Source organism: Coenobita brevimanus, chromosome 44, assembly GCF_032717465.1.
Source record: "Coenobita brevimanus isolate Jiangsu-jjx chromosome 44, ASM3271746v2, whole genome shotgun sequence".
NCBI classification, from domain to species: domain Eukaryota; kingdom Metazoa; phylum Arthropoda; class Malacostraca; order Decapoda; family Coenobitidae; genus Coenobita; species Coenobita brevimanus.
Window position 1 is genome coordinate 46,836,091 of NC_136997.1, and position 14,907 is coordinate 46,850,997.

Consider the following 14,907-nt stretch of genomic DNA (forward strand, 5'->3'; position numbering starts at 1 on the left):
AATCAGGTTAATTTATTCCTTTCCTCTCGCATTATAATTATTTACTATTCGTACCCTTTTATCTCGTAAATGTAATTCATCCTTTATCATCCATTTTATTTTTTATTATCAATTTATTTAGTAGTGTCTTTATTTCCTCTCTTAGCATTATTTTCCCCTATTATTTCCTCTGTTAATTATTTCCTCTCTAATTTCCCCTTATTCCTATCAGCCTTTATTTCTTTAAGACCTTGGTGCTTCTCTGTAATAAAGGAGATGCAGACTAATTTCCTCCTTTCGCCTGGTGGATTAGTGGGTCAAGCCTCTTCTAGTATTAAAATTGTGTTATATGTAGTGTTGATGGAAGGGTATACGGTATGTTCGTTTTGATATTGAAGGTGTGTGTGTGTGTGTGTGTGTGTGTGTGTGTGAGAGAGAGAGAGAGAGAGAGAGGAATTCTAAGTGACAGATAGATAGATATAATTAAAAAGAAAGTCTGTTTAATTTTTCTCTTCATTAAAGTCAGGAGAGAGAGAGAGAGAGAGGGAGAGAGAGAGAGAGAGAGAGAGCAAAAAAGATAAAACACGTCATCTCTACAGCATAACTAACATCTCCATCCTGTTAACCTTTATGTGTGTGTGTGTGTGTGTGTGTGTGTGTGTGTGTGTGTGTGTGTGTGTGTGTGTGTTTACGTTCGGTTAGGCGGTGTTGAGATGAGAGACAGATATGATGTGTGTGTGTGTGTGTGTGTGTGTGTGTGTGTGTGTGTGTGTGTGTGTGTTTACGTTCGGTTAGACGGTGTTGAGATGAGAGACAGATATGATGTGTGTGTGTGTGTGTGTGTGTGTGTGTGTGTGTGTTTACGTTCGGTTAGGCTGTGTTGAGATGAGTGACAGATATGATGTGTGTGTGTGTGTGTGTGTGTGTGTGTGTGTGTGTGTGTGTGTGTGTCGGGGAGGAGGGAAGGAAAAACATGGATGGGTGGAGAAATGGGAAGTAGGGATGGAGAGGGAATGGCGTAGAATGGAGGAAGTGGAGGGAGGAAAATTGAGTGGAGAGAGGGAAGTGGAAAGGAGGAAGTGATAGGAAACATGGATGATGTGGAAGGAAGGAGGAGGCCACGCTTAGAAAGGAAGGAAGGCACTGAGAAGGAAGTAGATGGGAAGGAAGTGGGACGTAGAAGGAGAGGAAGAAGGAGGGTAAAGGAGGAGGGGACGAAATGGAAGGAGTATTGGAACGTCTGGAAGGAATTGAAGGAAGGAAGAGTGAGACAGTGTGTATGGTAAGTGTGTATTTAGAACTGAAAAGGAGGGAAGGAGTTAGGGAGGATAAGAAGGAAGAGGTGAAGGATAGGGAAGGAAGGAAATGGAAAGAAGGAAGTGTGGAAAGCGTGGACATAGTTGAAAGGAGGAAAGGTTTGTGTGAGACGGCGCGAATGGCTAAACTTAGAATTCAGGAAGATAGCAAGGAAGGAAGAAGATAGGGAAAGGAGTAGGAAGAGACAGATGTAGGAGGACAAGGAGGGAAGGAGAGGGGAAGGAAGAAGTCTAGAAAGCGTGTAAGGAGTGGAAGGAGGGAAAGGTTTCAGTGCGACGGCGCGAATGGTGAAACTTGGCATCGCTGGGGCAGGGGAGAAGGCGAGGTTGAGACGCCAGAGGAGGGCAGTACCTCGTAGACCACCAGCCAGACCTAATCTATCGGAGCTGGTGTACAGTTTTCCTGCTTGTCCCTGTGCCTTTTTCCCTGCTGGTGGGTGCGGTGGTTGTGTTCTTAGCGATGGCGGCTCTAGGGCCCTTTATCCCGGCCAGTCGCCTTCGTGGGGTGCTTCTGCTGCTGCTGGTGATGCCCCTGGTTTTGGCTGTCTCTCAGGTAAGGTGATAGGAGTCTGAGCCCTTGTGTGGTGTGATGCTGCTTCTGGCCGACTTACACTGCTTTGGTACACACATATACACATGCTGACACTCATCTAGACACGCACACACAAGCTGACATACACATTCAAGCTGACACACATATAGTTCAAGCTGACACACACGTACACACACATAGAAGCTGGCACACATATTCCCACACACACAAGCTGCCACACATGTACATACATAGAAGCTGACACACACACATACAGGCTGACGCACATATACACACATACAAGCTGACACATACACACATAGCCGACACACATGTACACACATAAAGCCTGACACACATATACACACACATAAAACCTGGCACACACGTTTACGTACATAAAACTGACACACACACATACACACATAAAACTGACACACACAGACACACATAAAACTGACACACACATACACACATAAAACTGACACACATATGCACACATAAAACCTGACACACATACACATCCACATAAAACCAGACACACATATACGCACACATAAAAGCTGACACATATACACACACATAAAACTGACACACATACACACACACTCATTGACATACACAGACTCCATTGTAAACGCACACAGACCCTCTTGTGTCCACCTATCCTACCCGCAAGATCTACACACACACACACACACACACGCACACACACGCACACACACACACACACACACACAGCCATTAACGTACACACCATTGTAAAACACAGACGTACACAGACACGCATACTTACACAATACCCATGCATCCTACCATTGTACTGTGTTCAGGCATCCTAGACGCACACACACGCACACAGACGCCGGCACACACAGACATACACACATACATCACTTAACTGCCCACCCAATGTGCCCTTCTGCCGACGTACACACACACACACACACACACACACACACACACACACACACACACACACACACACACACACACACACACACACACACACACACACACCGGTACCTACACTATCCATCTTTTTTGCACGCACATAGACAAAACACGCGTACACACACATGCGCACACAAACACTAACAAACAGACATACCGACGCCTTCACTGTGTACCCTCTCAGACAGGCACACTAGACACACACACACGCACGAACGTACACACACACGCGCGCGTACATAACTTCACTGCCCACCCGTAGTGCCCCAAGTAGACGGCCCGCGCGCACACACACACACACACACACACACACACACACACACACACACACACACACACACACACACACACACACACACACACACACACACACACACACACACCTTCACTACCCTCTTGTCCTAATCTCCCTGTGGACACCTCACGCACATACACACGCACAAACGCACACACAGACAAATACACACACGCATGAATACCCTCTGCCCACCCGCCGCGTTCCGCAGACACACACACACACACACACACACACACACACACACACACACACACACACACACACACACACACCAGACAATTTTTCTTTCAGCTTATGGACAAAAATCGAACCTGGGATGTTTGGTATAATCCTCATTCACTACTCTCTCTCTCTCTCTCTCTCTCTCTCTCTCTCTCTCTCTCTCTCTCTCTCTCTCTCTCTCTCGCCAGACGCCTCAATATTGGAAGGGATGGTCACAAACAAATCACCACCATGTCACCCTGTCCTTCACCAGCAAGCTGCCCTTTCTTCACACACACACACACACACACACACACACACACACACACACACACACACACACACACACACACACACACACACCTCCCTCCCTCATTTACCTCCTCACCCAATCCCGCTCGTCCTCAGTCTTCCCCTCCCCTCCCTTCTCACCCTCACTCACATACTCTCCTTGTCAGTCTCTCCATTTTATCCTCCCATCATCCTCCGTCTCCTTCTCCCCCTCACTCGCATGCTCTCCTTGTCAGTCTCTCCAGCCAGCGGTAAGAATACGTCGTAGTGCTGAATGATTTAGGAAATTCCGTAACACATTTCTCCAAGCGATTTATTTTATCTTAACCCCCTCTAATCCCAGTCCACGTGGGTGTCGGTGACGTAATCGGAAGCACTCCTAGTCAGTCTCTCAAAGCATTCCATCCCCATATCATCCTCAGTCTTCCCCTCCCCTCCCCTCTCTCCCATGCACTCCTTGTCAGTCTCTCATTCCATTCTATCCCCATATCATCCTCAGTCTTCCCCTCCCCTCCCCTCTCTCACATGCATTCCTTGTCAGTCTCTCATTCCATTCTATCCCCATATCATCCTCAGTCTTCCCCTCCCCTCCCCTCTCTCACATGCACTCCTTGTCAGTCTCTCATTCCATTCTATCCCCATATCATCCTCAGTCTTCCCCTCCCTTGGTAGGAAGGTTTATATGAGCAGGATTTTTTGCAGTAAATTGGTACTGTATTTTTGCTCCTCTGTAGCCTATTGGAGAGAGAGAGAGAGAGAGAGAGAGAGAGAGAGAGAGACAGACAGACAGACAGACAGAGAGGTGTGGTAATATAAATTTTGAGAGAGGAAGAATGAGTGTGTGTGTGTGTGTGTGTGTGTGTGTGTGTGTGTGTGAGAGAGAGAGAGAGAGAGAGAGAGAGAGAGAGAGAGAGAGAATGAAAGAAAATGCCATGACTAAATTCCATGACTACATTCTTTCCATAGCACTTCTTCGTGACTAGCATCATATTCTAGCATTACACAGAACCGCTGAAGATGGAAGGATGGCAATTTTGGACCACGTTAGAGTAAAATCAGACTAGTAACCAAGGAGACTCAGTAAAGACAGTATTAGTAACCAAGGAGACTGTAAAAACAAGTGTAAAGGGATTATTGATCGCGATTGGATATACGGTAATACTTCTCCTCCTTCTCCTCCTCCTCCTTGTCCTCCTTGCCTTCGCCTCTCCTTTCCCACGTTCTGACCCCCTCCATTCACACATGCCTCCTCTCTCTCTCTCTCTCTCTCTCTCTCTCATATATTTTATCTTGTCTTCCCTTCTACCTTCCTCAGGCATTTTCTTCTTCCTCTCCTCTCCTCTCCTTTCTTCTCTTCTCTTCCCTTCTCTTCTCTTATCTCCTCTCCTCTCTTCTGTTCTCTTTTCTTTTCTCCTCCTCTCCTCTTCTCTCCGCTCCTCTCTTCTCTCCTCTCCTCTCCTCTCTCTATCCATCATCTCTCCTCCGTCTTTCTCAACATCTCTCAGTTCATCCTCTGTAAATTGATCCTTTCTTATCGCGAACCAAACTTCTCTCTCTCTCTCTCTCTCTCTCTCTCTCCAATTCTTTTTCCTCTTGCCTCTCAATCTCTGTCTATCTTTCCATCGTCATTTCCCCCACCCTTTTTCTGCATCCATCTCTCTCTCTTTCCTCTCCTCCACCCTGCCTCTCTCCTCCCTCCTCTTACTTTCCCTCCCTCTTTCCTCCCTCCCTCCGTTCTTATCCTTCCTCCCTCCCTCCTCCTCCTCTTATCTCCATTCCTTTCCTCTTTCTTATCCTGCCTGTCACCTCTTGTCCTTCTCCTCACTCAGGCCTCTTAGCCCATCCACCCCGAGGTCATATACTCGTGTTATATTTGCCTTAGCGATTGTAGCTTTTACGTATGTTTTATTTTCTAGGGGGGTTTGGTACTGAAGGAGTTAAGGAATTTTCTCCCCAACCCCTCCAGTCCACAAACCCTCTCGTGCTCTAAAGGAAACCGTCTGAAGGAAGAATGAGTAATATAGAAAGGACATCAGAGAGTAGATGCAGGTATCTTTATTGATTTTATCGCTACGGACGATTTATATATATTAAATGGAGACGATTTGCCTCATCTGTATAGGGAAGAGACTTGGTAATGAGAGAGAGAGAGAGGAGAGAGAGAGAGAAATGAGGTGTAATTATATTTTATGTCCGTGGAGGGGTTTTTGCCCCATGAAGACGGTTTTTTGAGTGAGGGGACGAGCTGTGTAGGGGTGGGGGGTTGTGGGAGGCTGTCTGAACCCCCCCCAAGGGTCTTAAATCCCCCCTTAGTAAAATCGTCCGGGAATAGAGTGGATTTAGGGCCTCGTCATGAAGGGGGTTTAACAGGCCAGACTAAACAAGTGACTCATCTCCATTGACTCATTCCTCGGTCTGCTTCTCCCTCTCGTACTCGTCCTTAATTCGTTCGATTCGAGGACGTGTGTGTGTGTGTGTGTGTGTGTGTGTGTGTGTGTGTGTGTGTGTGTGTGTGTGTGTCTCCCAATTAATGTAGTGATCAATGAAGACTGTATTTACCTCCTGTAGTCATAACCCTGAGTCTGATCTCAGCAAAATAAAATCCTAAGGAGCAAGAAAGAATGCGTTAAGAAAGTCCTCGAACTGAAGGGGTTAATAATACCAAACCCTATCTTTTTTTTTTTCTTTTTTTTTTCTATTTCCGTTCACTCCCTTTAACGTCTTCTCATCAGTGACTTATTTTGTGTTATTATATTTCTGTCATTTTGGAAAATTTCATATAGGCCTATATATAGTATTAAAAAAAGGGTTGAGATTATGCATGAATAAAGAGTATAGCGTAAATGATAATAATAATAATAATAATAATAATAATGATAGTAATAATAATGATGATGATGATGATGGTGATGGTGATGATGATCGTGCTGGTGGTGATGATAATGATGATGGTGGTGGTGGTGATGATGGTGATTGTGGTGGTGGTGTTGGCAATAATAATATGAAGATGGTGGTGGTGATGGTGGTAGAGGTGCGAGTGATGATGATGATGGCGATGATGGTAGTGGTGGTGATAAAAATAATAATAATAATAATAATAATGATGACCGCCTTACCTCCGACGCTCATTCCATCCTTCCATCCTTCCTTCCATCCTTCCTTCCTTCCTTCCTTCCTTTCTTCCTTCCTTCCTTCCTTCCATCCATCCGTCCATCCATCCATCCATCCTTCCTTCCTTCCTTCCTTCCATCCATCCATCCATCCTTCCTTCCTTCCTTCCTTCCTTCCTTCCTACCTTCCTGCCTTCCATCCATCCTTCCTTCCATCCTTCCTTCCTTCCTTCATTTGTTCTCTCATTCATATGCTCTTGGTCAGTCAGTTCCTCTTGGTCTTCTTGCATTTTATTGCATATTATTTTCAGCACCATTCCATAAGCAGACAAACGTACACAAGCACATGATCACTGGCGATTTATGCATACACACGAGCACACCAGGGTCACTCACACACACACACACACACACACACACACACACACACACACACACACACACACACACACACACACACACACACACACACACACACACATGAGAGAGAGAGAGAGAGAACCTCAAACAATTCCCGCCTTTCCTACACACACAAACACACATACACACAAACACACATGGAGGCTGCACCCCTCCCGCCTTCAGCCTAAACAGTGGAATTAGTGTGTGTGTGTGTGTGTGTGTGTGTGTGTGTGTGTGTGTGTGAGAGAGAGAGAGAGAGAGAGAGAGAGAGAGAGAGAGAGAGATTTCTGTGATGATGTGTGTATCCGTTTGTCATTTTGTGTGTGTGTGTGTGTGTGTGTGTGTGTGTGTGTGTGTGTGTGTGTGTGTGTGTGTGTGTATTCGTCACCCCCAGACTATTTTATTCATCTACATTAATTTGTAAAACCAGAATTATTCCCTATTTAATTATTGCTTCAGACAGACCATTTTCTTTAGCACAGGGGAGACATTTTTATTTTATTTTAAGGGAGTTGGTGTGAAATTATTATCCATACTGTGTTCTTGCCTCTCCAGATTATTTTTTTAAAGCTGGGGGGGCGACTTAAATGGGGGTTTTTGGATGGTGCATTGATTTGTGGGATATGAGATGGTTGGTGGCAGTGGTGGTGGTGGTGTCAGTGGTGGTGGTAGGGCGGTGGCAGGGGATGTGGGGTAGGGAGAGAGGGAGGGGTGAGTCTAGGGTGTGTTGGCAAGGGATGGAGGTGGTAGGAATTGAGAGAGAAGGCAGGGTCTGGGTTGGGATTGAGATTGTGAAGGGTGGTGCATAGGGAAGGCTGAGAGTGATTGGGAGGGGTGTATTTGTGGGCAGGGTAGGGTAGGGTGAGAGTAGGGGGTGTTGGTAGGGTAGAACAGGGGAGGGTAGTGATGACAGGGCAGGGAGAGGCCAGACGTTGGTGTGAGACTAAGGCAGGGGGTGTGGGTAAGGCGGCAAAGGGACAGGCGTGGTTGTGTTTAGCGACAGGGGGAGGGGTGTAGTGGTGTAGGGGGAGGGGGAGAGGGAAGGTTATGGCATGCGTGGGTGTGAGGGCAAGACATGGGTGTGGGTAGGGCAGGGCAGGGAGCAGGGGGCATTGGCCGGTAGGCGCCAGAGTGCCCACCAACTTCCACATCCCTTGTCACTCTACCCTACCCCTTACACACCCTGTTCTCGCCTTGCATTGTGCTTTACTTGCCCTTACCCTGCTGTCACGTTCCCCCTGCTTTCCCCTGCTTACTTCCCTGCCCTTACACCCCTACCCCTGCCCCTGTCTGGCTTCCACATCCCCTGCCCCTGCCTTACCCTTGTCCCTACCCCCCCCCCTACCGCCAGACGATGTAGTGTTGTTTAGTGAATGAGTGAACTTTATGTGTGCGTGTGTGTGTGTGTGTTTGTGTGTGTCAAAAGAATTCATCATCATCATCATCATATTAATCCCTCCTCCTCCTCCTCCTCCTCCTCCTCGAATCCTCACAGTAAACAACTTATCATTGTCATCGTCACACAAGGTCGAGACTTACGGAAGATGTCCCTAATTCTCTCTCTCTCTCTCTCTCTCTCTCTCTCTCTCTCTCTCTCTTCTCAGTTCCTTCCGGTCTTTTCTTCCTTCTACTCTCCTTTCTGTTTGATCCTTCCACTCTCATCTCTTTCCCTTCATGAGAGAGAGAGAGGGAGAGAGAGAGAGAGAGAGAAGACAAAAAATTAAGATGGCAGGTTGAGAGAGAGAGAGAGAGAGAGAGAGAGAGAGAGAGAGAGAGAGAGAAGACAAAAAATTAAGATGGCAGGTTGAGAGAGAGAGAGAGAGAGAGAGAGAGAGCGCCAAGTACACCTGTTCCCCACCACTATCTCTACCACTGATAAGGAAACACTTAGGCAACGAGCAAAGGTCAGTCATATCTTTGTTGGTACTTAAGGTGTTTTATTTGGTGGTTTATTCTGGTATTTCTCTCTCTCTCTCTCTCTCTCTCTCTCTCTCTCTCACACACACACACACACACACACACACACACACAATAAATACTTTAATATGTGGGTTCCTATCTCTCTGCGTCGCACGGTACAAGGTATATGGGAGCAATGCGTAATTATTGATACGCTATTGTGTATATATGTTAGTTTTTTTTAACATACTTATTCCTTATATTGTTCCTTATACATCATCTCCCCATCTCCTCCCTCCCTTCCTCCCTTCCTTCGTCTCTGCATCTTTCCTTCCTTCTCCCCTTCCCCCCCCCGTCCTTCATTTATCATGTCTCTTCCCTCCATTCGTCTCTTCACCCCTCCTTTCCTACTCTTCGTCTCTCCATCTTTCCTCCCTCCCTCCCTCCCCTTCCATTCGTCTCTCCATCCCTCCTTTCCTCCCCCTTGTCTCTCCATCTTTCCTCCCTCCCTCCCTCCCCTTCCATTCGTCTCTCCATCCCTCCTTTCCTTCCCCTCGTCTCTCCATCTTTCCTTCCCTCCCTTCCCCTCGTCTCTCCACTCCTTCCTTTCCTCCCCTCGTCTCTCCATCCTTCCTTTCCTCCCCCTCGTCTCTCCATCATTCCTTTCCTCCCTTCCCCTCGTCTCTCCATCCTTCCTTCCCTCCCTTCCCCCCGTCTCTCCATCCTTCCTTCCCTCCCTTCCCCCCGTCTCTCCATCTTTCCTTCCCTCCCTTCCCCCCGTCTCTCCATCTTTCCTTCCCTCCCTTCCCCTCGTCTCTCCATCTTTCCTTCCCTCCCTTCCCCTCGTCTCTCCATCTTTCCTCCTTTCCTCCCTCCATTCCTCTCAGCTCTCCATCTTTCCTTCCCTCCCTTCCCCTGGTCTCTCCATCTTTCCCTCCCTTCCTTCCCCTCGTCTCTCCATCTTTCCTCCATCCCTCCCTCCTTCTCTCCCTGTTTTTCCTCCGTCTCTCCACATGTGCACCCACCAATTATAATGGTGACCGTGAGTGCCGCCCTACCACCATTTTTTTTTTTCTCCCTGTCGCTGGGTGGGTGTAGTCTGTCATCATCTGAGGGAACTGGTCCACTCCTACAACGAGTTTTAGTGATGAGGTACGAATGAGTCTCCTTGGTTACTAGTCAAAATTAGCCCTCCAATCTAAGTACACTTGGGCATCAACTGAGCTGAAAGGGGTTAGGGATCTTTGTCAGGGGAGTTGGTGCTTCAGTGAGTCTCCTTGGTTACTAGTCAAATCACTCCTCCAATCTGACTACATTTGGCCATCAACTGAGCTGAAAGGGGCTAGGGATCTTTGTCAGGTTAGAATAAACAGGATATAGTAATGTGCAAAGGGATGTGAGGGTCGTGATAGGGGTTGTAGGAGATGTAATATGATGGTAGTAGTAGTAGTAGGAGGAGGAGGAGGAGGAGGAGGAGGAGGAGGAGTAGTTGTTGTTGTAGTAGTACTGGGGAATAAGAAAGGGATGGGATGCTGCTGCTGCTGATGATGATGATGATGATGACGATGAATGGTTACGATGATGATGATGATGATTGGTAATGATGATGATGACGATTTATTTTTCCGTTCCTTTTCTGTGTCGTCCTTTCGCCACATCTTCCCGGACTAAACTCAAGCCTCACGGAAACCCCAGTCTTGTATCTAGAGTTGAGGGGTTCATGAGGGGGTTAGGAGGTGATTGGCAACTAGGAAATATTGCAGGATTTTCACCATACCCCTTCCCTTCCTCCGCTAAACCTCATTTTGCATTAGAGAGAGACACACACATAATCAAGGAGACTCCCATCTTAATGTGTACAGATGAAGAGATGAGTTTGTCCTTCCCCCTCCCCCCTCCTCCTTGGATCCGCCGCCCCCTCTTACCGCCTTTCGAAAAAAAAGAAAATGATTAAGGTTAATTTTAGTTCAGTGTAAAGAAAAGTTTGCTGAAGGAATTGAAGACAAGAAGAAAATTTTGGAGCAAGCTTTTCAGAAATTCGTGGTTTGCCGGTTGGAATTACTTTTTGTAGAAGGAAAAAAGATCTAGTGAGGTTTGTGTGTGTGTGTGTGTGTGTGTGTGTGTGTGTGTGTGTGTGTGTGTGTGTGTGTGTGTTAGGGTGTGGCAGTGAGTGTGGCAGAAATCGTGTGTTGGTAATAGGACAGTGATGGAGAGAGACATGGAGGGAAGGAGAGAAGGAGAGAGAGAGGGAGGTAAGGAGAGAGAGGGAGGGAGGGAGGTAAGGAGGGAGAGAGAGAAAGAGGGAGGGAGGGAGGGAGGGAGAAGAATAAGTCTACATCACACCAACATCCCTCAGTAAAACACATCATCTTTATTTTTCAACCTTTATTTCTTGGGTCCGAGGCTCTTTATATTTTGAGAGAGGGAAAATGCGTCTTTATTTCCCTCTCATTATTGTGTAGTAAAATGCATGTGTCTCAAGGTTGTCCAGGGTCACGAGGCTGCTACTGGCACTCCTTGGCACTGCTCAAGACGCTGGCACGGTGTCAAGATAGAGAGGTGCAGAGTGAGGATGAGAGGTGTTACGAGTGATGGCAAAAGCTCTTGGACCCTTTCACCGCTGGCCAGATTTTTCGTGTGGTGGTATGGGAGGATTCTTTGCATCTCCTCACGAGCGACTTAGTTTCCTTAGTGGCATAGATTTCGTAATTCTCCATTTTTAGCGATTTATGGAGCTTACACCACCTTGACAGTCTCATTCTATGGCCAGAGAAACATACCAAGCCTCTCTCAGTGTAGGAATATTAGCCAGCAAAGGAAAGTGAGATACAGAAGTGATTTAATAGGAGACGAACTTTGCATATATATGGGCAGAAACTCTCTCTCTCTCTCTCTCTCTCTCTCCCTCTCTCTCTCCCAGCCTAGGAATATTAATCAGCCGAGGGAACTGACAAACGCATAAAAAAAAAACAGAAGTGAAATATTATGTGCATTTTTTAACCCTGCTTTTACCGACACTGATAAATGTATGGTGGTGAGGAGGAGGGCAAGGGTGTAAAGTAAAGCTTAGTGAAGGAAATGATGTCAGCTTAGAAGAATCCCACGAAAATGCTCTTCTAAGCTGTGGTGATAGTGAGAGAGGTGTTTGGTGAGTAACATAGGGGTGTGGAGGAAGGAGTTGTGGTGGTGGTGGTGGTGTGAGGAACATGATGAGGTGGAAGTCGGGTGAGAGTGATGATATTAGGGTTGTGAAATGTGGTGATGTTTTGGTGGTGGTGGCGGTGATAGTAGGAGCAGTGGTAGTAGCAGTAGTGGTGTGGTGGTGGTGGTAGTAGTAGTAGTAGTGGAGCTGATAAATGTAGCGTCACTGATATATGCTGAAAGTGTGAGGAAAGGGGTAGAATGAAAGTAAATGAGGGTAGTGATGTCACCCTACAGAAATTCAAGACTTGAGGAAAGTGAACTGGAGAGAATAATAGTAAAGATGTGGAGAGAATAATAGTAAAGATGTTTGGAGGGGGAGAGAGGGAGGGGGAGGCCAAGGATGAGATGGAGGGATGGAGTGGAGAGGTACCGTATACGAGAGGGGGGGGCGTGAGCTGGGAGCAGGGCAGGGAAATGGCGGAGAACAGGGCAACTTGGAGGCGATTTGTTTGTGGCCACCTCGTATGGGATTAAGGCGTCTGGTAAGAGATAGATAGATGTTTGGAAGTCTTAAAATACTGTCTTAAGGAGGCCCTGATATCACCTTAAAAAATGGCGTCAATTGCGAAAATATTAAGACTTTGATGTGGCGCCCTAAGTACTTTTGCGTAATATAAGGTATCCATAAAGCGTGGGTAAAGATAGGGGGCGGATCCAAAGGGGGGAGGAACGCCCCCACCATTAGCCTGGGACCCGTAACCGAAAGCTCCCCAAACACCATCTCCTAGGCGATTTATTTTGCTTATTGCACCTAACTCTCCTCTTCTGTGCTTCATAAATCCATCCAATATCGCCGTACCTAAGCGATTTATTTTGCATATTACACCAAACTCGCCTCTTCTGTGTTACATAAATCCATCCAATGTCGCCGTACCTAGGCGATTTATTTTGCTTATTGTACCTTACTCTCCTCTTCTGTGCTTCATAAATCCACCTAATGTCGCCATACTCTGCATAAACAGCTTACAGAAAGATACTAACCACCCATATCCAAAAATATATCGCTAAGGAAGAGGTGTTAGGGCGAGAACGATATTTTTATTAGGTGTAAATTAACCTCATCATTAACCTGGAAAAAGTCTGAAAAAGTCTCCCTCAGGTAATTACGTACTGAAGCATTTAAGATGGATAATGAGAGGGATATTTAACTGGATATTGAGAGAGATATATAGCCGTGGATATTGAGGTGACCTGTGATCGGGGACCTTGAGAGTGAAGGTGTAAAGAATTAGCCTACTCATGACCCCCTTTGCCCTCCTAAATGCTACCTTATCGGAGTGATATGTGCTAATCACCCCAGGCCTACTTCTTAACCCCATACCTGTTATCTCGCTAATTAAGCCTATTATCGTGGCACTCCCGGCTGGCACTCTCACCTGGCACCGTGGGAAGAGGGCCACAGAAGAGAAGAGTCGTGTGTGTAAGCCTGGAATTGAAAAGTGCGATGTAGACACCAATATTTTATGTGTGTTGAGAAAGTGGTGATGATGGAATGTATCTGATCTTTTTTGTATGGTTGACCTACATACACGCACGCACACACACACACACACACACACACACACACACACACACACACACACACACACACACACACACACACACACACACACACACACACACACACACACACACACACACACACACACACACACACACACACACACACACACACACACACAGCGGGTTTCAATGCCTCTACTTATTTATCTCCTCTTGTGTCTCCCTCTTTCCCCTCCCTCTCCTCTTTTCTCCCTCCGTTGGTCTTTCTCTCCCTCTGCCGTTCACATTTACTTCCTTCATTCCTTCCTCCCTCCTCGTGTTTCTCTTTCCTTCCTTCCTTCCTTCCTTCCATTCTTCCCTCCTTCCTTCCTTGTGTTACTCTCTCCTCTCCTCCCTTTTTATTCTCTCCTTCCTTCCTTCATTGCGTCTACTTCCCTCACTTCCTCCGTTCCTACCCTCTTCTCCCCATCCCCCCTACCCCTATCTCCCCATCCCTCCTGCCCTCCCTTACCCATCCCTCCTACCCACCCTTACCCATCCCTCCCTCACCCATCCTACCCCTCTCCCTCATCCATCCTACCCCTCCCCATGCATCCTACCCATCTCTCGCATCCCTCCTACCCTCCCCCACCTTCCCACCCCTCTCCCCCATCTCTCCTACCTCCCTCATGCATCATACCGCTCTCCCCCATCCCTCCTACCCTCCCCCATCTTCCCACCCCCCTTACCCATCCCTCCTACCCCTCTCCCTCATCCCTCCCACCCTCCCCCACCCCACACCCACCCTGCCCTACCCACTGTGGCCAATGACCTATTATATCAAGGCTTAGAACACCTTTTTACAATTGTACCTTTTTTTCTCAGTGTTACGTTAAACCAGTAAGTATTGTTCGCGTATATTATCCTTTATTTTTATTTTATTTTGTGGTCTGTCGCTTTACTGGGTGTTAATTTGTCTTTCTCTTTAATTAATTTCCTTTACTGAGATGAAGTGTGTTTTATTTTTTGTTACCAATCGAGAGAGGGTGTGTGTGTGAGTTGGGAGCAGGGCAGTGAAATGGCGGGGGACAGGGCGACGTGGAGACGATTTGTTTGTGGCCACCCCGTACGGGATTAAGGCGTCTGGCAATAGATAGATAGATAGATTTTATTCATCTCATGAGAGGGTATACGAAATCTCTCTCTCTCTCTCTCTCTCTCTCTCTCTCTCTCTCTCTC

General features: G+C 46.9%; 1 protein-coding gene across 1 annotated transcript in view; it reads left to right on the forward strand.

Moving 5' to 3' along the window:
• Positions 1-1,809: 1,809 nt before the first annotated feature.
• The window catches only part of trol (terribly reduced optic lobes), a 466,521-nt gene continuing 453,423 nt past the window's right edge, over positions 1,810-14,907 (forward strand). Inside the window, exon 1 of the mRNA XM_080271051.1 lies at positions 1,810-1,848. Within this exon, the coding sequence (XP_080127177.1) occupies positions 1,822-1,848 (27 nt within the window). The 5' untranslated portion in view covers positions 1,810-1,821. The remainder of the gene's footprint in view (positions 1,849-14,907) is intronic.